Source organism: Nicotiana sylvestris, chromosome 5 (assembly GCF_000393655.2).
Source record: "Nicotiana sylvestris chromosome 5, ASM39365v2, whole genome shotgun sequence".
Classification (NCBI taxonomy): Eukaryota; Viridiplantae; Streptophyta; class Magnoliopsida; order Solanales; family Solanaceae; genus Nicotiana; species Nicotiana sylvestris.
This window is the reverse complement of record NC_091061.1, coordinates 18668579-18691024: the sequence shown is the minus strand read 5'-3', so window position 1 is coordinate 18691024 and position 22446 is coordinate 18668579. Positions and strand designations below refer to the sequence as shown.

Genomic DNA, 22446 nt, shown 5'->3' with positions numbered 1-22446 from the left:
TCCTCAAACCAAGGAACTCAATCCAAGACGTGACGCCTACTGGTATGTAAACTTAGGAGATTTCATCCTACGCTCGATGCATACCACCCGATCCCTCAAGGCACGGTCAATGGGACAAAGTAAGGAAGTGGTGTGCAAATGCTTAATCATCCAAAGTTGTAGCAAAAGGTTACTTCCCTCAAAATATCTGACACCTCCCCTAACCTCACTCAGGGATCGGTACAACTCTGCTAAGATCATCGGCACAATGGTAACGGTTTTGCGTTGCTTCTCATGAAATAGTGCCATTACCACTGACTGCAGACGGGTGCTAATGTGCCTCTCATCTAATAGAAAAACCAATAATCCCAACAAAGCAAGGTTGAAAGCTTCGAGGCGATGTATTTGCCACTTTTCCTTGGTTGTGCAGAACTCATCCCAAAAGACGTCAAAACTATCATATGGTCCAAATCTAGCAAACAAATAATCCAAGGATATCCAGGACTGCTCGAGACATTTTAAATGCTTATTATCTTTCAGGCCGAGGTCGCTGAGTAATCTTTTCCTAGAGTGGTCTCGGGGAAGTATCATGTCCTTGCCTATATAGCTTAAACGAGTGAGACCAGATATTTCCGCCAAGGTAGGAGTCATCTCACACTATCCAAATCTGAAAATAAAATTTTGCGGATCCCAATAAGTCAGCATCGCCTCCGCTAAGTCTGGGAGAGATGTGATATCAAGAAAATAAGTTAGGGTGCCTAATTTTTGCATTAACTCATGTTGCCTAACAATGAAAACATTTTCCACCACTTGATCAATTTTCTGGGAATGTTTACTACCATCAGCACTTTGGATCGAATCAGCGGGTCCATACCTGAACGAAGAGAACATGTTTAGCAACTCGGGACACTACATGACACAACAACATTTCCTAGTGGACAAATGCAAGACACAATTAGGCTATATTTTGCAGATTGGCCTAAGTGGCTAAAAGTGACTATTAGTGCAAACTTGACAAAGTTGACCTCTAATGCATGAAAAATACTCCATTTAAAGCTTATATGACTCCAACATCCCAACGATCACGGCCTTAAAAATTACTTTGCAAAAATTGACCTTTTTTGCAAAAATGGCCGATATGGCAAAATGTGGCTAGGGACGCAAACACGACATGGATGGACCTTAAAGTGATATGACACCAAGATGAAACTCAAGATCCTAATACATGGGTAATTGAACCACTTTTGCGAAAATAACCCTACTTTGCAAGAATGGTCGATGTGGCCAAAAGTGGCTAGACATGCAAATTTGACAGGAATGAACCTGTTGAGAGGACACTTTATTGTGACTCAGGGCTTTAAGATAGAAGATAACAAACTACTTTGAGAAAAATACTCCTATTTTGCAAAAACGGCGGATGTGGCCAAATATGGCTATACATACAAGATTTGGCTACGACCCCAGAAGCCAAAAACCTAGGACCTACTAGGAAGACCGGACCCTATGTGGGTTGCCTACGTATTCCGCCCCGAAAGACCAGAATCAGGTTCGCGTAGTTCGGGAATATGCAACTAATTTGAAAAAAACTATATTTTTTGTCTTTTCGAAAAATGACAAAAATGTAAAAACTTTTGGATTTTCTTTTCATTTTTTGAATTTTTGGATTTTTCATTTTCAATCAATTTTTTATTTTATTTTTGGATAACTATGAAAGAAAGATGCGAGTATGCCCAACTTGCTTCATTTTTCACTCTTCTTTCTAAGACATCAGTCTGCCAAATGACCTTTTTACCCTCACAGATGCAACATTTAGCACATAGGATGATTAAATGTCATTTTGGGTCACGAGCCCATTTTGACAAAATTCGGACAGGCTTCCTACAAAGAGACACGACACCTAGGACCGAGCCCTACTAGGTCTAAATGACATGATGCAAATAAAAATAACTTAAAGGCTGACCTAAGTTTGGCGTTCACTAACAATGCAATTCGAGGGAGCGTATGGTCGATGGTGGCTGCTCAAGATTTCCACCCACTCCATACGTCCGACGGCCCTCCCCCCTCCTAGAATAAGGGTGACCCAACGAAGAGTTCGTGTACGCGACGCGTACTCTGAGACTTGTTGCACAAAGAATTGACCGGGTAATGCATATGATGACAGTTATAAAGCAGTAAACACATAAAGCAAAAACTGTAAACACATAAACACTAGCAAATAACAAAATATAAAAACATAATAAAAATTATGTAAAGCTAATGAAAAAATATAAAAACCTCAACCAAATATTCTAAAAGCCAACAAAATCAAGTACTAACTCGAACCCGCAAGTCCATTCCCCAGCAGAGTCGCTAGAGATGTCACACCCCTTTTTTCATTCCAAACCTTACTAAACCCCCTTAAATAAATAAAAAGATTGTAGTAAAGCTGAAAAGGATTTTCAATTTCTGAAAGTGACAAAGATTGTATTCAAAAGGAAAACTCAAAGTCGCCACCTAACATTTGATTTTGGTATGCCAGGCCACCGTTTTTTTAGAAAATATTTTTTCTTTAAAACACTTGGACTCAAAGCTAAGTCCGCACCAGAGGTTTGGGTAAGGGGTTCATTTGACTCGGAAAGAAGGTGTTAGGCACTCCCCATGTCCCGTAACTAGTACGGTTGCGTATTCAATCTAGTTGGCTTTCAGAATATTCTAGTTAAGGTAAAATCACTGAAAAGCAGAATAAACGCACACAAGGCTTGAGGTCGTCCCCGCCTAATAAAAGAAAATAAAAAGGAAAGGAAAAGAAAAATCTTAGGCTAACCTATACTACGACTTCTCCACCATGCTCGTCAAGGCCTCCAGAATATTTACATAGTTCTTCGGGGCATACCCCGGATAATAATATATATAAACCCCTCGGGGCATTCCCCGGATAAATTCAACTAGGGGAACGACCTCTTGCCACAAAATTAAAAGCAAACAAATAGAAAAATCCTAATAATGCCTACTCGAATGTTGTCGGCCTAAGCATGCTCCTAGCGAGTGATAAAGCAATAAACAAGAGTAATAAGATATTTAAGGTCCAATTCCTCCCCCATGTTCAATTTCGCATTCCACGGGCATGACAGACAAATATTTAAAGAAGATAGAAACTAATGAAAAACTAAAAGTGTAATGACAAATAGGCGAAGAACAATGGGTTAGAGTCGTGAGTCTTGGAAGGCACACTAAACACACTACTGATAATAATATCATATTTAAAGCAGTCAAATGATGTCACCGTATGAAATACTGCAAACTTGATCCTTAAAGTGGAAATATAGCTAAAGAGAGGGAATTGACCTAAAGAAAACTAATTGAGAAAACTAATTAAGAAAGAAAGGCGCAAAAGGGGGGGATATTAACGACATGATCCTCAAAATTTCCATATCCTTACCATCTCTATTTCCAAACTAACACCATTCCATTTCAGTCTCCTATGCGCTAAACTTGTGATATTCAGCAGAGGATGAGCAAAACTTCTAAATGTTTACTAAACTCATACAAAGCCAACTAACACGACACGAAGTCCGAACAAAACTTTAAGCAGATTGTTAAATTTCTTTTAACAGATGTAATATGGAACCAGTGGAGAATCTAAAAGAGCTAAAGATATATTAGCTAGACACTATGTAGAAAAACCCTTTTAAAAAGAAAAACTACAAAAAGAAGTGTCGATTTATGTAAAAACAGACCCACTGTACAAACTTCATATTTCCATTTTTTGAGTCATTCAATAGCATAAGAGCAGGCATACTGCTAAGCTTTGTATAGAATTTCAATAATATTGCTAAAGGAAAAGTACGTGCACAATCACAAAGGCAAAGATGCAAGGACCTTAAACACATCTGAACGAAAGTGTTGCCGGAAGATAAGACTCAAACACATACTCAACACAACGCAAACTAAATCAAAGAGAAATTAAACAAGGTTTTAGAAATTACTAATGACTTAAGCCAAGCAACAATTACTTTGTTCCACATATATTCAAGTAGAGAAGAGAAAAGTTTAAAATGAACCTGAAAATGCAGCTTCAATTAACAAAATTTCTGCAGTTACAACCTTGGATCGAGCGAATCCGGAACAGAGAAACTCAGCAGGATCTTCGAACAGAAACCACGAGCCACAACCCGAAACATAGCGGCGACTCCAAAAATTCGAACAACACCAAAGTTCAATCAAACTCCATGCTTAAATCAGAAATTGGCATTCAAGAGAAAAAATGGACTATATTTTTTTTTGTGTTGTTCTTTTTTTTTTATTTTTCTGACTTCTAAAAATATAAACAAGAACCAGAAAGAGCTAACTTTTTTTTTTTTAAATATTTTCTGATTATCAACACGAAACAGAGCCCTTTTTTATCTATGAACAAACTGAAAATTAGCTGAAGAGGAGGACTCAAAATCAAAACCCCAAAATCCTAGCTTTTCTCTCAAGAAATCCCCCCTCCCAAATATGTAAACAAACCCCTTATATATCGAACCTGGAAACCTCCAGCCTTTCTCTCCAAGGAACCGAAAAATCTCTCAACCAAGTAAGCGCGTGGTTGAATGGAAGGCTAGGATCGATTTAGATTAATCCCACGCTTCCCATTCGTCATGTCACATACTCGAAGAGATTCTCAGTCGCACGTGCAAAAAACGAGTGAGAAGAAAGAAATTAGTTCGAGAATATTCTTCACGTGGTTTGGATGAAGTGGTGAAGAGAGAGAGAGAGAGAGAGAGAGAGGTTGGGGGGACCAGCAAACTCAGCGAGTCGATTCGCCCGATTTTGGGTGTGATTCGGGCGAGTTGGACATGGTTGTGCGGCGACAGTTTCATGGAGGAGAAGGGTGGGTTAGTGGGTATCTTAGATTTAGGGTTTGTGAAATGTTAGGTTTTACATGGGGGTTGGGGATTAATCTCGTCCATAGGATTAAAAGGGATGAATGGCTGAGATTAAAAATCAAAACGGAGCGGATTCTGGGTCGATCCGGCGGGTCAAAGGGTTGGGTTAAGGAAAGGAATGGGCTGCCCAATTTTGGGCTTCTACTTGTCCAACCTAACTGAAGGATAGATGGCTTGTGTAAGACTTAACTGAAGGATCACATATGCTCTGTATGCCCTATTACTAAACATGCAAGACTGTCCTTTCTTCTAAGTACTACGTGTTCTGTTAATCCTTCTGATCTTGTGCATGCTGATGTTTGGGGAACTTATAGAGTTCCCACTCATAATGGTAAAAGATACTTCTTGACTCTAGTAGATGATTTCTCTATACACACTTGAATTTTTTTAATACCTACTAAAGCAGACTCTATTGTAGTGCTAAGGAACTTCCTATTGTTTGTTAAAAATCAGTTTACCTGTGGTGTGAAGTGTCTTAGAACAGACAGTGGCTCATAATTCTTCCATGATCAAGTAAACAGTTTACTAAAAGATTATGGTATTGTACATCAAATATCTTATGTATATACACCATAATAGAATGTTGTTGTTGAAAGGAGACATAGATATATTCTGGGAACGGCAAGGGCACTAAGGTTTCAACACTTTGTGCCTTTGAGATTTTGGGGAGAGTGTGTGTCCACTGCTATATATTTGCTTAATAGACTACTCACTATCCTGTTGAAATGCCAGTCACCCTTCCAAAAGTTATTCCATATAGCTCCTTCACTGCAGCATCTCAAGGTGTTTAGTAGTCTATGTTATGCTACAATTTTGAAGAAAGGTGACAAGTTCAGTCCAAGGGCAATCCCAGCTGTTCATCTTGGATATTCAACTACTCAGAAGGGTTATCATATCTATGATCTGACCTCCAAGAAGTTCTTTATAAGTAGAGACACTGTCTTTAAAGAAGACATCTTTCCCTTTAAGAATATGAGTACTGTCTCTTCACCTATATTCCCAGTACTGCAACTAGTGGAATCTGATCCTTCTGTTGTAACCGCACATCTACCTTCATCATACCATTCAACTACATATAATGTCTTGCAATCTTCACCATCTCCTGTTACCAGAGATCCTACTCCTTCTCCTCATGCAGTACAACTTAGAAGATCTTCAAAGGAATCTAGACCACCTATTTGGATGAGAGATTATGTAGTTCAACATAAATCTTCTTGTTCATATTCATTATCTAATTATGTGGTGTTTGATCATTTTACTCCTGCCTGCATGGCCTCATTAGCATCTTATCCAGCAATTGTGGAGCGTAGAACTTATGCAGAAGCTAGTGTCAATCCACTTTGCATGGCTGCTATGAAATTTGAGATTTCAGCACTTGAGAGTGATAATACTTGGACAATTGTAGACCTTCCTCCATACAAGGCCCATATAGGATGCAAATGGGTGTTTAAAGTAAAGTATAAATTCGCAATAGGGGTGAAAAGATATAAAGCAAGGCTTGTAACCAAGGGCTACAGCCAGTAGGAAGGTTTAGACTATACTAAAACCTTCTCTCTTATAGCTAAGATGGTTACAATAAGATCTATAGTAGCTTTTGTTGCCGTGTCACACTGGTTTATCTTTCAAATGGATGTTCATAATGCATTCTTCATGGTCATTTATGTGAAGAAGTTTATATGCAAATTCATGATGGCTTTTCAAGTTAGGAGGAGTATCAGAAGGTGTGCAAGTTGAATAAGTCCTTGTAGGGGCTTAAACAAGCCCCCCTCCCCCCCATGCAGTGGAACTTGAAGTTGACAGAAGTATTGACAAATCTGAGATTTGTACAATCACACTATGACTATTCCTAATTCACAATAGGAAGGGAGAAGATTTGGTGATTGTACTTGTCTATGTAGATGATCTATTAGTTACTGATAATAACCTGAATTTGATTGAGAAGGCTAGGAAGAATCTGCAGAACAGGTTTAAGATGAAAGACTTAGGGGAGTTGAAGTACTTTCTTGGCATAGAGTTTTCAAGATCAGAGAAAGGCATTCATATGTGCCAAAGAAAGTATGCCCTTGAGTAATCTGAAACTGGGCTATCAGGGGGGAAAGCCAGTGGTTACTCCACTAGAGTTTAATCACAAACTTACCTCTGTAGAATTTGACAGTGTGTTCAACAAGGAAAGATTGTTTGATGAGAGACTACTTGAAGACAGAAGTGGTTATCAAAGAATAGTGGGAAGATTACTATATTTGACTATGACTAGACCTGACATAGCCTTTGTAGTACAGGTGCTAAGTCAATTCATGCATGCTCCTAAGCAATCACATCTAGATGCTGCTATGAGAGTAATCAAATACATTAAAGGAAATCCTGGGCTTGGACTGTTCTTACCAGCAGGTGGCACTCAGAAGCTGGTTGCATTCTGTGAGTCAGACTGGGGTGCATGTATGAAAACAAGAAAGTCAGTCACAAGTTATGCTGTGAAGTTTGGTAATGCTTTGATTTCCCGGAAATACAAAAATCAAGGAACAGTATCAAGAAGTGTATCTGAGGCAAAATTCAGAAGTATGGCCACTACTGTTGCAGAGATCAAATGGTTAGTTGGGTAGTTTGAGGAACTGGGAACTGTAGTCGAACTTCCAATTTAGCTTTACTGTGATAGTAAAGCTACAATTCAAATTTCAGCTCATCCTATATTTCATGAGAGAACTAAGCATATACACATTGAATGTCACTTTGTAAAAGAAAAAATCCAAGAGGGAATGATCAAGACTCAGCATGTTGGCACAAGGGAACAACTAGCAGACATTTTCACTAAGAGTCTATGCAATCCACAACACGACTACTTAGTAAGCAAGCCGAGAATGAAAAAAACTATTTTCATCCTTCAGCTTGAGGGGGTAGAAAGAATAGATGTGGGGTCCAGTATTAAGTTAATACAGTGTAATTAGTAGTGTTAGTTTAGTTAGTTAGTTAGTTAGTTGATTGGTTGTTATAAATAGTAAAAATAGTTAGACGTGTACAATACTCTTCCAATATATATTTGGCATTTTCAATACATAGAAATGAAGCTTCTTCTCCACCGGCTTTTTTCTCTCTTCTGCTTGGTTGAGCTCTTCAACAAAGGCCTCACACCATTAAGAGATCCTTACACCTTATATGTATGCTCCTAATATTTTTACTACCAATTATATGGAACTTTGTTCGCACACCCAACACGTGTCACTCTTTCTTTTTGTCCAAAAAACACATACAATCTTTACTTTTCGGGTATCTGTGACCTATAAACATTATTGTTGCTTTTAAATAATTTTGTGCATAAACTGCTTTCTACTTTTCCAAAAAGAAAACTAATAACGGAGTAGAAGGTTGTTATAAGTCAACATTGCTAGGTAACCTTCTATAGAAAAAGGCAAAAAACAAAAGAAGTACGCTATTAGTCTGTTCATTATAACCCCATAAAGGTCAATTTGATTGGAATTTGCTTTTACTTAATTCCAATTTTCGCGTGGAGGTTTTTTCTTAATTTTTTTGTTTCCTATTCGATATTCAGTATTCATATTGGAGCCTGATTATTTCTGGATTCATACCGCATAAGGCTCATTTAAGGGGGAACGCTCACTAACAAGATTTTTTCCATAAACATGGATCGAATATAAGATCTTTTATTAAGAGTGGAGAAATCTTATCCACCCCACCACAATCATATTGATTTTCTTCTTATGGCTTTGCTCTTTGCATAGTTGTATTCAAGAAACTTCGAAGTATTTCTTTTTATTGATTCTTATGTTCAGACAAATATACCAATATTAAGCTCCAATAACTGCAGTTAGGTACGTTTGTTGTCTAGGAAAAATGAAATAGAGACAAATTTAGCTGAATATTTTTCCCTCAATTTATTATTTTTTAATTTTTTGCAAAAATGTGGATCAATGATTGTGAGCAAATAATGCTGAATGAGGAATCTATTTGAGATTGAAAGAAGACCATATTTAATTGTTACAATGTTTTATTGTTATGAAATTACTCAATCTTCCTTGTTGTGACACATATATCATTTGCTGTTCTTAACACTAGTAATATTGTAATTTAACAAAATAAAATATTGTAATCTTGGTGAAATATTAGTCTGCGTACAAAGTGGGAACAAGTTCGCTAGTCTTTGCATTTTGTGTAAATTTGAGTAAAAATTGCGTAGGGCAGCCACTTTTTAAAATGATATTTATTTTTTATCCAGTATTTTTAATGCTGAGCAAAAATAGCCATTAGTCTATTAAAATTAATATAAAAAGAGGATGTTACCCTTTCTTCTATCTCTTTACCTTCCCAAACCCTCTAAATTTCAAAACTCTTTCTCCCGTTCTGCAGGAACGTTGCTTATTTAGAAAAAAGAGTTTGATAGCATGTTCATACAAACTCGGCTACATATGTTGTACACTGTCTACTGCAACATGACATTTTCATTAACATGTTCACAATGTTCAGGGCAATCTGTGTATCACATTTGAATATGTCACAGTAACCAACATTCTTTCACTCATCAATTTCATTTACATCCTTCTCTATCTTTGCAGAGCATGAGGATCTGGGAAAAGTGATTTAGTACAAAATATTTCAATACCTAGCATACGATAGCTAGTCCTTAACTTACAGTTACAAGCATAGAAATTAAGGACATGTAGTCATTAATTTAGAGTTACAAGCACAGAAATTAAGGACAGGTAGTCCTGAACTTAGAGTTCCAAATTCAAAAAATAAGGACATGTAGTCCTCAACTTAAAGTTACAAGTTCAAAAGTTAAGGAAAGATAGTCCTAAACTTAGAGTTACAAGCTCAAAACTAAGGACAAGTAGTCCTTAACTTAGACTAACAAGCTCATAAATTAAGGACATCTAGTCCTGAACTTATAGTAACAAGCTCATGATTTAAAGACACTTGGTCCTCAACTTAGAGTTGGAAGTTCAAAATTTAAGGACACTTGGTCCTTAACTTAAAGTTACAAGCACAGAAATTAAGGACAAGTAGTCCTTAACTTAGAGTTATAAGCACAGAAATTAAGGACAGGTAGTCCTGAACTTCGAGTTCCAAGTTCAAAAGTTAAGGACATGTAGTCCTAAACTTAGAGTTACAAGTTCAAAAGTTAAGGACACGTAGTCCTAAACTTAGACTTATAAGCTCATAAATTAAGGACAGCTAGTACTGAACTTACAGTAACAAACTCATAAGTTAAGGACACTTGGTCCTGAACTTTATGAGCAAAAGAGTATTTTCGTCCGGGGGCGGGTAACAATCTATTAAAGCAGTGGCTAAATACTAAAGATATTTTAAATAGTGGCTTAAAAGTAAATACATGTGTTATTACTGGCTAATTGTGCACTTCCCCCTAAATTTGACCGTTCTAGAGCCCATTTAGCCATGAAAGATTTTTCACTTCTTTTTAAAAAAAAATCACATTTTTTGAAATCCGTGTTTGGCCATAAAATTTTCGAGATGAATTTTTGAATTTTTCAAAAATTTGAAAAACTCCAAAAAGATGTTTTTCAAATTTTTCACTCAAGTCACTCACAAAAATTCAAAAACAACCCAAAATTATATTCATGTCCAAACACAACTCTAAGAGCTCGTTTGGACATAAGATTTTTATTTTTTTTTGAAAATTTTTGACATTTTTTTGAAAGCTGTGTTTGGCCATAAAATTTTTAATTTTTGCTTGAAGATGAATTTTGGAATTTTTTGAAAATTTGAAAAACTACAAAAAAACTATTTTTCAACATTTTCACTCAGATCATTCACAAAAATTTCAAAACAACCCAAAATTATATTCATGTCCAGACACAACTCTAATTTTCAAATACCATTTTTACTTGAATTTTTTTTTTTACTTTTTTGGGAATTTTATAATTCTTATGTCCAATCGCCTATTAATTTTTAAATACTATTTTTACTTAGAAATTACTTTTCACTTTTTTCAAATTTTATAATTCTTATGTCCTAACGCCCACTTAATAATTCATACTACTATAAAATAGGACGACAATTGAGTTGACATAAAAAGAGACGATAATTGAGAGAAAAGAGAGGAAGGTAATAAATGAAAGACAGAAGGGTACAGGTCTTTTTCCAGGCAAAGCAGAAAAAGATGGATGTGAGAGAGTATATCATTTTGTAATCGATTGCTTTATGATTGAAGTCCAAATTAAAGTATATGTCAAAGAAAAGTAAGAAAAAAGGCTGTCCTAATTAAAGCTAATTTTACTTTTTTGACTTTACTTTTGTAGTCATGATGGCACTATGATGAGAAAATAGAATTGTTGCAGCTGTATTTATTACTCCCGCCATTTCAATTTGCATTGTATTTGACTTGACATGAAATTTAAGGAAAAAAAAAAATAACTTTTGAATTTATGATATAAATTATAAAATATAGTAAATACATTTTGTTAGACTATAAATTGTTGCATAAAGGTAAACTGTTTTAAAATTTAGAAATGAATCATTCTTTTTGACATAGACTAAAAAAGAAGTAGGTTTACATAAATTAAAACGGAGGGAGTACGTCTTAACTAAGGGTGTTCATGGTTCGGTTTGGATCGGTTTCTCTAAAAAAAATCAAACCAAGTAAGTCGGTTTTTCAAATATTAGAATGAAACTAAGTCAATTAAGTCGGTTTTTCTCGATTCGGTTTATGTTTGTTTTTCGGTTTTTCGATTATTTGTCGGGTTTTTTCTTAAATATAAGACATACACTACCAAATATATATTTCGGCGATCACATTTTTAACGTAACACTATCAAATCAATTGTCATTTGAGAAATCTATTATTTACCAAGATATATTGATGATAATGAATCAAATAGTGATGAATAATTTAAGGACTCAATTAAAAATTTATTATTTTTAACATGAAATAGATTCTTACACTTAACAAAAGAAAACTACCAATTAAACTAGAATGTAAAGGTAAAGAACTTTACTAAAAGTGCAAACGATTAACATTTACTATAAAAATTTTGAAACTTTGTATAAAAGTATACATATATATAGGTGTAATTCTAAATTTCAAATAGCTACTCCTATATTCGGTTTGGTTCGATTTATTTTTTATTAAAACCAAAACCAAACCAAATTTGATCGGTTTTTAAATTTCAAAACCAAAACCAAACCAAACCAAAAAATATCGGTTTTTTGGTCGGTTTAGTTTGATTTTCGGTTTGGTTCGGTTTTTCGGATTTTTATGAACACCCCTAGTCTTAACATCCACTAGTGGCTCCCCTAACCCCCTCCATCGAACAGGTCTCCTTGATTTACCCAGATAGAGATAGGGGAAATGTTAAAAGAAAAAAAGGAAGGAAAATAAGTCCATAATATCAATAGCCGGATCAGAAATTTCATAAAAAGGATTAAAAATATTATGTTGTGTTTAGGAAATTCAATAATTTATATATAATATTTACCTAACAACACCCAATGTAATATTTTCCAATGGTATCTCTTTGGGCAAAAGTTTATGTGAAGGATGTATAAATGAATTTTGACATCCTTGGATTGTTGGGTGACAAACGCGAATATAAATTTGAAGTTTATAGATTTTATAACGATTTTAAATTAATATACAATAATAATCGAACCAACAAATTAGATTTCGAGCTAAATATTCTTATATATTAGGTTAATTTTTAATATAAAAATAAGATTTATACAAAAATTATTGAGTTCGCGTGAAGGCACGAACCACACCTAATAATATAGAGCTGCCCTTGTGGGGGGGGGGGGGTTAGAGGGGGGTGGGTGGGTAAGGGAGCTTCCGTATTGTCTACCTCGCATTTAAAGCCAATATCATGCACGTACTGTCACATTGTAATATTGTAACGTAATGTACTACTGCACACATCTTACACCTATTTTTAATATTTGTTTGGAGGGTCATTATTCTATTTGTCTTGAATCACTTGTCACTTTTTATATATAACATTTTCAAGAATATTTTATTATTTGGACAAGATTTTTCAAGTGCTATCCTCTTTTCTCTTTTAAACAAAAACATTAGATCGTATTATTTCTCATTCAGCTTCTAAGTAACTAATGTTATTTTAAAATAGTAATAAATTTGTCGATTCTCAATTTCAAATTGACACTCGGAAGATAAGGTGACCAAGAATTGGAATGAAGAAGTGTATTTAGTACTTTTTCCACGTCAAGATTGTTAAATTGTTTATTTGGGAATCAATCAATATGAAATTAAATTACAGCTACAACTTTTAATAATTTGGAATGAACATTTTCACATTGCACTAGCTGTAACATTTTACATGCAACTTTTAATTATTATTTTTTTCAAAAATGAATTAATTTAAATCGAACAGTCTGGAATTGGAGGATAATTATTATGGTTGTTTTATTGCTGTTCTTCAAACCAATTGCTCTGCTCCCTGGAAGAATTCTTGCTTAACCCTTTTTTATTTTCTTTTTGTTTTTCTTTTACTATGTTTATTCTTTTGATTTTGTTGTCCCCAAAGGGGAGCTTTGGAGCAATAAAGTTATCTTGGTGTGACTTGTAGGTCACTGGTTCGAACCGCAGAATCAAACACTAATGCTTGCGCTACATCACACACCTTGGAGTGTGATATTTCATATGTATAAACTTGGATGCTTTGTGTATCAGACTGTCCTTTGACCTCTTGATTTTGCAGTATGTGAGTATTTGAGAGGACCCAAATTTTCATAAACTGGGTATCTGTCACAGCCTTTATTTATGTCATTTGTAATGGAGAGGATTAAATGTTTGCAAAAATCTCGAAAGACTCTAATAAAGGCAAAGAAGATAGTTAAAACTTGAGCTTTTTTAAGTATTACTATTGACTTTTGCATGTGTAAATGGAATTTTGACCTTTGTTTTATACAAGTCCTTATTTCCTTCAGCAATTCCAGTTGTTTTTTTTCCTACAATGGTTTTTTTTTTTTTTTTGTACAAAAACCACAAAGTAAGTTGCTAAGTAGGGAGTGTTTACAACATTCTTTTTGAGTCCAAATTACTTTGTCCATCTTATATGATTTTGTTTGATTATTCCAAAGCCAAAATTCAAGTAGTACTCAGGCTATGGACCTGTCATAAAGCCATTGGCTCAACAAGTTGAGCATCTATAGTAGTCTAGTTCCTTCCTACCTTTTTTCCACACAATTGAGGCACTCACATACAACCAAAAGTTAGAAATGGGATGGTGGGATGATTGGGATCCTGAGGTTTCAGGTTCGAAATTTGGGAATGTAAAATTTCTTATTAGATCGTGTTTTACTCTCCTTTGGTATACCTCTTTGGCACAAATCCAATTAGTAGGATTAACGGGTTTAAAATTATAGGTCACGAGTTCGAGCTGTGGAATCAACGATTAATGTTTACATCTAGGTGGGTTGCCTAAATCACACCCTCTTGGGATGCAACCCTTCCTCGGACCCTGTGTAAATACAAGATGACTCGTGTATCGAGTTGTCCTTTTTTTAAACAGGTTTAAGATTAATCCGGTCAATTATTTTCTGATTAATCGAGTCAGTGAATTTTGGATGCCCAAAGCAAATATAAAAAATAAAAATACAACAATATTGAGGTAGTCGTATCGAATTAATTAATTATGTGATCTTTCCTTGTGTTATGGTCCAAGAAGCAGACAATAAGGGATTTGACAATTCAATGTCAAAGACAAAATGGGCTTGTTTCGTGCGACAAACCTTCTTGGCTTAGACCATGTAATAAATACTAGCTGGTTTTTGGGATTTATTATTTCCAGTTGATGATTGTGATGAAAATTATATACTAAAAAAACCTATACACAAGATTGTGTCACGTCTTTTCTGGGAAAATTTCGTTCAATTGATCACTGTATAAAACATGGATGCAGCACAATATATTATGGCCACTGCACTACCCTAGCTAAATAAAAGGTCTTTACTTTGAACTTGAGTGTACGTACAGTGGAAATAATATAATAACTGTTGCTCCTAAGTTTAGTAAGCATGGAAATCAGGAACTTTGGCAAGGGAAGAAATCAGAGACAGACGTTGAACTCAGAGTATTAATTGAAAAATGGCAAACCATTGGAAATCACATCTGTTACTGATAGCTGATGGGAAAGATGTCTCTTCTGATCTTTTGGTGGTGTTACTGACTCATCTTGATCCGAGTGAAGTTGACCTTGAGATCATAGTATGAGAGTGATTTCAAGCTGTATTCCATCACTTTAGAATTGTGGTTGGAACCTTTTTATTTTTAAATAATCGCGGTATCTAAATCAACTTACGAGCACCCACCGCAATATGTACCAGGTAATTCTGCTTACTAAAAATTTAGACGAATGTGATTAGAACAACGACAGCAACAACTCAGTATAATTTCACTAGTAGGGTCTGGGGAGGGTAGTCTGTACGCAGACCTTACCTCTATCCTAGGGTAGAAAAGCTGTTTCCAATAGACCATCGGCATCCCTTCCTCCAAAAACTCCCCACCTTGCTCTTGGGATAACTCGAACTCACAACCTCTTGATTAGAACCTTGCCTTTTTCCTATCTTGATTCACATTGGCGGCACAACTTCCAGTTCTAGTATAAGGAAGCAAGTTTATTCCCAATACCCAATGACCTAATGATAATTCTTCTTCTAAGCCATTTGATGGTTTCCCTCGACCCTTCGCATGCATTGGAAATCAGATCAATATTTCCTTTACTACTTTGAATTTCCCTTATGATAAATTATAGGCTTCTCTAAAGGAAGTCAAGAAGTTTATGAGACTTGAAATCTGAGTTAATTATGCATTTCGTTTCATTTGGAGGGTTTTCCTTTATTCAAATTTTATATGGACTAATGTAAAGATTTGGAGGGGCATGTAGCTAAAATGTGCAGTGTCGAGAGAGCCGCACAAACCACAGATAACATATGAAACGCAAATAGATAGTTGATACTAAAATACAACAAATAATTACTTGATGCTTAAAGCTCAGAGAAGAAATCGTGGGAGTGGTTTCTGTACATTTTCAGCATCGACAAGCTAAACATCCCTAGAGGTGTCAAAACAGTTCGAATATACAAAGGAATAATATCGTTGATTTTGTGGCATTGAAGTAAATTCGATTGACTATACCACATTTGATGCATTTCTTCATATTATTCTGCAACTGGAAAATCAATGCTATAGATGATTTGAAATGCAAATGAACTATAGAAAGCATTGGAACTATAGCATTAACTGAAGCCTCGTGGTCTGGGAGAAAACAGAAGCTTGAAATTATCATTCTATTCATTGCTACACTTGAAAGAAGTACAAACGCGCTACTACGGTAGCATTAATCCCAGATCTGCGGGGAAAGGCAACAAGAACTCCTAAACAGAGTCTCCTCTTTACATCAGAGTAGAAACACATGCTCTATGTAATAGTTTAACTAAGGCCTGGCGTTATCACCTACCTTTGAATGTTGAGCATGGCCTTAGCTTCCATTTGCTCTTCCATTAAATCCTCACTAGCATACTTGCTCAAGAGCTCCATCTTCTTCTGCTCCACTACCATCCTTTCAATCTCCTTCTCGTCCGGCAATGGTACATGTACCACAAATTCTTTTTCTTTCTCCTCCTCCCTCTCCTTTTGCCTCCTCTCCTCCTCGATCACATCCTCTTCCTCCTCGAACAATATCTTTGATCCCAAACCCACCTCCACTACCTCCCCACTTTTTACCGCCTTCATGGCTTCCCTCTTTATCTCTTCCATCTCCATCCATTCTTTCACAGCTGCAGCCTGCATCTTCTTCTCTGCTGGTCCCTCCAACTTCTCCAATATTCCATCCTCTTCATCTCTGTACCCGTAGTAGCTGGCATCAATCCTCTTGTATATATCATACCTGCAGAATTTCAGCAAACAAATCAACATAAGGATTGGCGAAATAATATAAAGCATAAAAAGATCTAACATGTATCCCCACAAAAATCATTAAATAACAAAGTAATATTTACAGCATGAAAAAGAAGTATCCAACCAAAGCTCTTTTATTCAAACTTAGATTGTCAAATACAACAAAATGTAAATGGCTACATTGCACTTAAAAAAACAAATCTGTTTTTTTCCAAGAATGTAGTTTACTCTTCCAAGAATGAAGAATGAGCATGGGTGATACTGACTTGTGGTCGATGAGATGCCATCATACATGCATAAACAGATTAAAACTACGCAAAATTTCTGATAAACTAAAGTTCATAAGTCATAAATAAAACTTGCAACCTACTAAACTAACAATCTGTCCATATTCCTAATATTTTTTAAGGAAAAAATCTTAACAAGCTTTCTTTTACTAATATCACTTTCGTACTGACCATGCATAAGGATGTCAGTTAAAGAAGCGGGTCATTAAATTGGTGACAAGGCTAGTGGCTGTAAGAAATGCTATTTGATAAGTGTAGCAGGACTAAGATGCCAATCTTAAATGAAATGAAGCAAATACCACTGCTTATAGACTTTGGCTGCAGCTTTAAAACCTGCTTACTTGATAACTGTGAGCAGGCTGGAAGAAGTGCCAACAGATGGGTTGTCAACCTTCTTTCTCAACTTCACACACATTCACAAGATGTGTTTATTTGTGTTTTCTACATATTCATCTTCATCCAACAACAGCACTATGCATTTTACACGAGCAAATATTTTCATCTGGTAGGGAAAAGCTCATGTAGAGGAAGGGCGTTCTTCTTATTTTCATTCCTCGAAAAATGTTCTACGGTTTTGCAGAGGGAAGCCCATAATTGACAGCGGACTGTGATTCATTAATGATGAACAAATAGACTTCTTGGTCAGTTCTCCACCTTCACAATGGAGAATAGGGCTGTTTAAGTTCTAATGACTCTAATTAATAAGGACCATCGAAGTTGTCAAAAGTGGAAGGTACATGAAAGCGCCAACCTTTGTTAAGGCTCTAAGCAAAACTATGTCCTACATTTGAAATTGTCAGAATGGTATTATAGACATTTCATATGTATAAAAAGTCTATCATGCCCTTTGTGAAGTAAAAAAGGTAGAATTTTGCAATTTAAAATTTGAATTTGATTCTCTCATCAAGTTAATTATATCATATGTTCCCAATGCATTGAAGGATAAAATATTAGGGATTTATTTTTAACTTTTTGTAGCACGAGACATACGTTGAAGAAATTAAGTAGTTATATTAGCTCCTCTATTCTTCTTTTTCATTTAGGAATAAGGTGTATAACATGCATCCATTAATTATAGCTTCTCTTCTTTTTCATTTATGTTCATGCAAAACACCTTATACATCTTCCATTAGTTATCACAAAGGGCAACTACTTCGGTTCTTCTTTTCATTTAGGGGCACGGCTGCACGCTATAGGACTTCCATCAAATATGGCTTCTCTGCTTAATTTTTGTTTAGGTGCATCGAAAACATCTTACCGTACACCTTCCATTAGTTATCTTTGTAAAAGAATAAAGGAGCTATAACTACTTACTTTTTCAATGTATGTGGCATGCAACAAAAAGCATTTTTCCCGCCATTAGTATATTCTATTTCTTTTTGAAATGGAAATAGGTGAAATATAACAATTATTTTATTTCTTTATGCCTATATTCCCACCCAATGCATTGAAGAAATAAAATAGTACTATCAACTAATGCATTGGAAACATAAGACAATTAATTTGATGAGAGAAAACCAAATCTTCTTGCGAGAGGTTTTATGTAAATCAAACTTCCTTGCTGTCATATAGGTCCCTCTTCTCTTGCTGATTTAGAACTCGAGGAGGAGAGAGGCTCTTCTGCTGCAAAACCTTACTTTTTTTATGAATAGTATAATAAACATTTTACACATATGAAATGTCCATAATACCCCCGTTCTAGCCATTTTTTGTTTAATCACAATAATTTGCAAGCATAATTAAGTCCGTATAAAAAGCGCCTTTTAACTTATATATAAGGAAGTATTTTTAACTTCAACATAGGTTTGAAACATCGCTAAATTAGATATCAGATATGAAATACTTTTAACTTCTTTTAATCATTGAATAAGAAGACAATGTTATGACTTCTTCCATATATAAGAGACATTATATTAAGGTCATTTAAAAAAAAAAGCAGATTAATTCTTCTATTTTTAAAAATAGTGCCTTTTTACACTGTTTTTATCTCAAGATCTTGTATTTCTATTGATTGCATTGGCAAGAGAAAGATTTCTAACCTATTAAGCTAAGGTTCCCAAGACGTGAATTTCCCATCTTTTCTCTATTGCAAATGCAAAAGCCAAAAGAGGCCACTTTGCTGAGCTTTTAGCGAGCATAGAAGGCAAATTGCATGCGAGTACACCTTAGGAGAAATTTACAAGACCGCGAGATAGATGTGGTGAGACTCCTGCACAAACTTTACAGTTTCACAAGTCTGGAAATGTTGATAATATAGTGGAAGGATCTTCCTCCCGGTGTTCTTATGTAAAGTCATATTATAATCTATTTGTTGACAAAGCTGTCTCAAGACGCATTTGGATGCCTCTACGGAAACTGAAGGCACCCATAAGTAGCATGTTTAATTGTTGTAGGTTCTCTACTTTTGGTATACAACTAGTATACGGGGCTTCCACATCATCAATAAAATTATTTACCTTATCAAAAAAGTAGCATGTTTAAAATTGTGGGCAATATGAGGACACAATATCGACAGCATGTTTTTTAGGGATGAAGTATAGCCAGTGACAAACGAACATTTTAAAAGGAGGAGACACTTAGCTGTTAGATGGTTTTATTGATTCCAGAATCATGGAAAGGACATGGATTATCTTTTGTTCCATTGTGGTTTGCTTCGGAATAATGGGCCATAGTACTCTGCATTTTCGATGTCTGATGAGTACTACTAGAAATGGTTCAGATACATGTCAATAATTCCCTTATTCCTTTTAAGCTTCTCATCGTCCAATGGGTATCCACAGGGACAATGGTAGAGACAACAGAGATGCTAGAAGAAAAAACTTGTAGAAGACCCGCCCCCTTTACATAATTTGTTCATTATTTGTATTTTTTTTTTTGTGTTGTCCCTTCTGGTCTGTATTTTCATTAATGTAGTGCTTATGCTTTCCTGAGCCGAGGGTCTATTGGAAACAGCCTCTCTATCCTCACAAGGTAGGGGTAAGGTCTGCATACACACTACCCTCCCCGGACCCCACGGTGTGGGATAATACTGGGTATGTTGTTGTTGTTGTAAGTAGTTGGCTAAATTTTTGGAAGCCTATTGCATACTTGTATTGATTGCTTTTTACTGCTTGAGTAGCCAAGGCAATCTCAAGTCAATTCATAGTTTTCCAACACGACCTTATTTATAGAATATGAACTATGTCAAAACACCGTTTTCGAATATATCACTGACATTTAATAAACTGATCAACCAAAAAAGTTGAAAAAGCAATTTTTGGCCGCAACACCTCTATTTTAAATATGTTAAGCAAACATGTTTTCTTTCTATCCGACTTCAAGTGTGTGCTCAGATCACTGAAATGTCCACATTCACCACTGGCTGTTATTTTTGAGAAAGAAATCAAAATATAACAACCAATTGAAATGACAGTGTTTCATCAATTTACGAGAGCATGTCGCCCTTTCATTGTCTTCTGATCTCCTTTAATTGTTAGGAAGGGTAGGTGGATTTCCTAGGCAGCTAACTCAATATTGAAAACCCTACTTCCTATGTAAAAGTTTCAGTAATTTGCATTTTGCCAAAGCAAAAATATAACTTTGTATATGCTTCAACTACTTTCAATGTAATCTCTAAACATCAGTACAACGAGAATTCAAAACCCAGCTGTCTTAGGTTAGTTTTTTTTTCTTCTTTTGTTTTTTGATGCCCATGAAATCTGTCAGCAGCCAAGTTGACAGGCAACCTTGGGACCAACTGTAGCCTTCGAAATTCAGGGATAATGGCCCACCCCTCTACCCTTATCTACTTAAATACCAAGCTTAGTTTGCATCGCACAATGCTTGAACATGTGGCCTAAGTCCCAAGTTCCCGAGCCTTTGCCACCTGAACTAAGCCCTGGGGACTATTTTCGGGTAGTTTGTATCATATAAAAAAATTAGTCATTTTTAATAAATTCCTATAAAAAAATTTCTACTAATTCTGAAAAGCTACTCGTGATACCTAACATAACGGTTGTACTAAACAAGCACCAATAAGGATACGTAAACCAGATAACACAATGTAGCACCAATGAGGCCAAAATCAATCAATCAATCAATCAAACAACTACGAGTCAATATCAAGCTAGTAAAAAATCACTTATACAAATGCTCGTAAGCATATAAATACTTACCTTGTTCTTCGTTTTCGCAATTCAGGAGGTTTCTCAAACAACTCCCTAACACCAGGCAACTTCTTCGCAGCACCAAAATACCTATACCCAGGACCACGTCCACCCGGGTTTGGAACATCAACAATATTCCCTTCCAAATCCGTCATTTTAGCCGAATGCTTAGTATAATTAGGCCCACCAAGTTCAATAATCCTCCTTTCCCAATGTCCTTTTTCTCTAATCAACTTATTAATCTCATCATTTAGGTCTCTTAATCTGTGTTCTCCTAATCCTTCGTTTTGGATCTCGGCTACTTTTCGACCGATTTCTCGCATAATTTGCTGCCTCCATTTGTCTGCTTCAGCTAAATCTCGACACTCTGAGGCTAAATATGGGCGCCGTTCTTTGGGCTTTTTCTTTTCTTCTTCTTTCATTGTGATGAATCGATTTAACATTGACTGAGCTTTCTCTTCATTACGCGCCATGGCTGGTTCTGTGAATTGCCAAGAACTGAAACCCTATAGATTTTTCAGTTGGGGATTTGGGGGAAAATCTTAAACCCTAGAAGGAGAGCAATTTCAGAAGTTTATACGAGAAGCTTTTCGCTTTGTTCAGATTTTCGGGGTTCAGTAGTTATCGAGTGCATCGAACGACGTCGTGTGTATTTCTCAATTTTATTTTAGTTTTGAATCTTAAACCTACATGTTAGAAGGATAAAGTTGTAGTGATTGTATAGCCTGTTTGGCCAAGCTGCAAAAATCAGCTTATTTTAAGAAATGCTTTTTTTAAAAGTATTTTTGGTGAGAAGCAGTTTGTGTTTGGCTAATTAGTTTGAAAATCACTTCTAAGCAGCAATTAGTGTTTGGCCAAGCTTTAAGAAATTGCTTCTAAGTGTATTTTTCTCAAAAGTGTTTCTCAAAAAAGTTCTTTTGGAGAAAAGCTACTTTTTTTGCTTCTCCTCAAAAGTACTTTTTTTCCTTCCAAAAGTTTGGCTAAACACATCAATTTTTGGCCAAAAGTGCTTTTGGCAACAAAAAAAAACACTTTTGACCAAAAAGAAGTTTGGCCAAACAGGCTAGTAGTAATAATAAATAGTATTTGCTTTTTCACCATGGTGTTCCGTACTTGTTTTGGAGCTTCTACTAATTTGAATTGCAAGTAATAATTGAAATAATATTTGAAGATTATTTCAAAAGACTATTTATTTATTGAATTGGCCTATTATTTAGCTTCAAACTTGAAATATAGCCTTTGCGATT

The 22446-nt window shown here is 35.5% G+C and overlaps 2 protein-coding genes across 2 annotated transcripts; one reads left to right on the top strand and one right to left on the bottom strand.

The window, feature by feature from the left end:
* The first annotated feature begins 6452 nt into the window (after positions 1-6452).
* Positions 6453-7486, top strand: LOC138868327 (uncharacterized mitochondrial protein AtMg00810-like). Its single transcript, XM_070145874.1, has 3 exons — positions 6453-6607; positions 6747-6941; positions 7042-7486. The coding sequence occupies exons 1-3, from the start codon at positions 6453-6455 to the stop codon at positions 7484-7486; spliced, it is 795 nt and encodes a 264-aa protein (XP_070001975.1).
* An 8640-nt stretch (positions 7487-16126) lies between these two features.
* On the bottom strand, positions 16127-21802 carry LOC104234644 (uncharacterized). The gene is made up of 2 exons (XM_070174282.1): positions 21209-21802; positions 16127-16756 (listed from the first exon to the last, which is right to left on the bottom strand). Exons 1-2 carry the CDS (start codon positions 21670-21672, stop codon positions 16324-16326), a joined length of 897 nt encoding a protein of 298 aa, XP_070030383.1. The 5' UTR covers positions 21673-21802; the 3' UTR covers positions 16127-16323.
* Between the last annotated feature and the right edge of the window lie 644 nt (positions 21803-22446).

Coding starts and splice junctions, on each gene's coding strand:
- LOC138868327 (XM_070145874.1), top strand. CDS start 6,453: ATGGTTACAATAAGATCTATAGTAGCTTTTGTTGCCGTGTCACACTGG. Junction 6,608..6,746: donor GTTAGGAGGAGTATCAGAAG/GTGTGCAAGTTG, acceptor AATTCACAATAG/GAAGGGAGAAGATTTGGTGA. Junction 6,942..7,041: donor ATTCATATGTGCCAAAGAAA/GTATGCCCTTGA, acceptor AGAATTTGACAG/TGTGTTCAACAAGGAAAGAT.
- LOC104234644 (XM_070174282.1), bottom strand. CDS start 21,672: ATGGCGCGTAATGAAGAGAAAGCTCAGTCAATGTTAAATCGATTCATC. Junction 16,757..21,208: donor TTGCGAAAACGAAGAACAAG/GTAAGTATTTAT, acceptor GAAATTCTGCAG/GTATGATATATACAAGAGGA.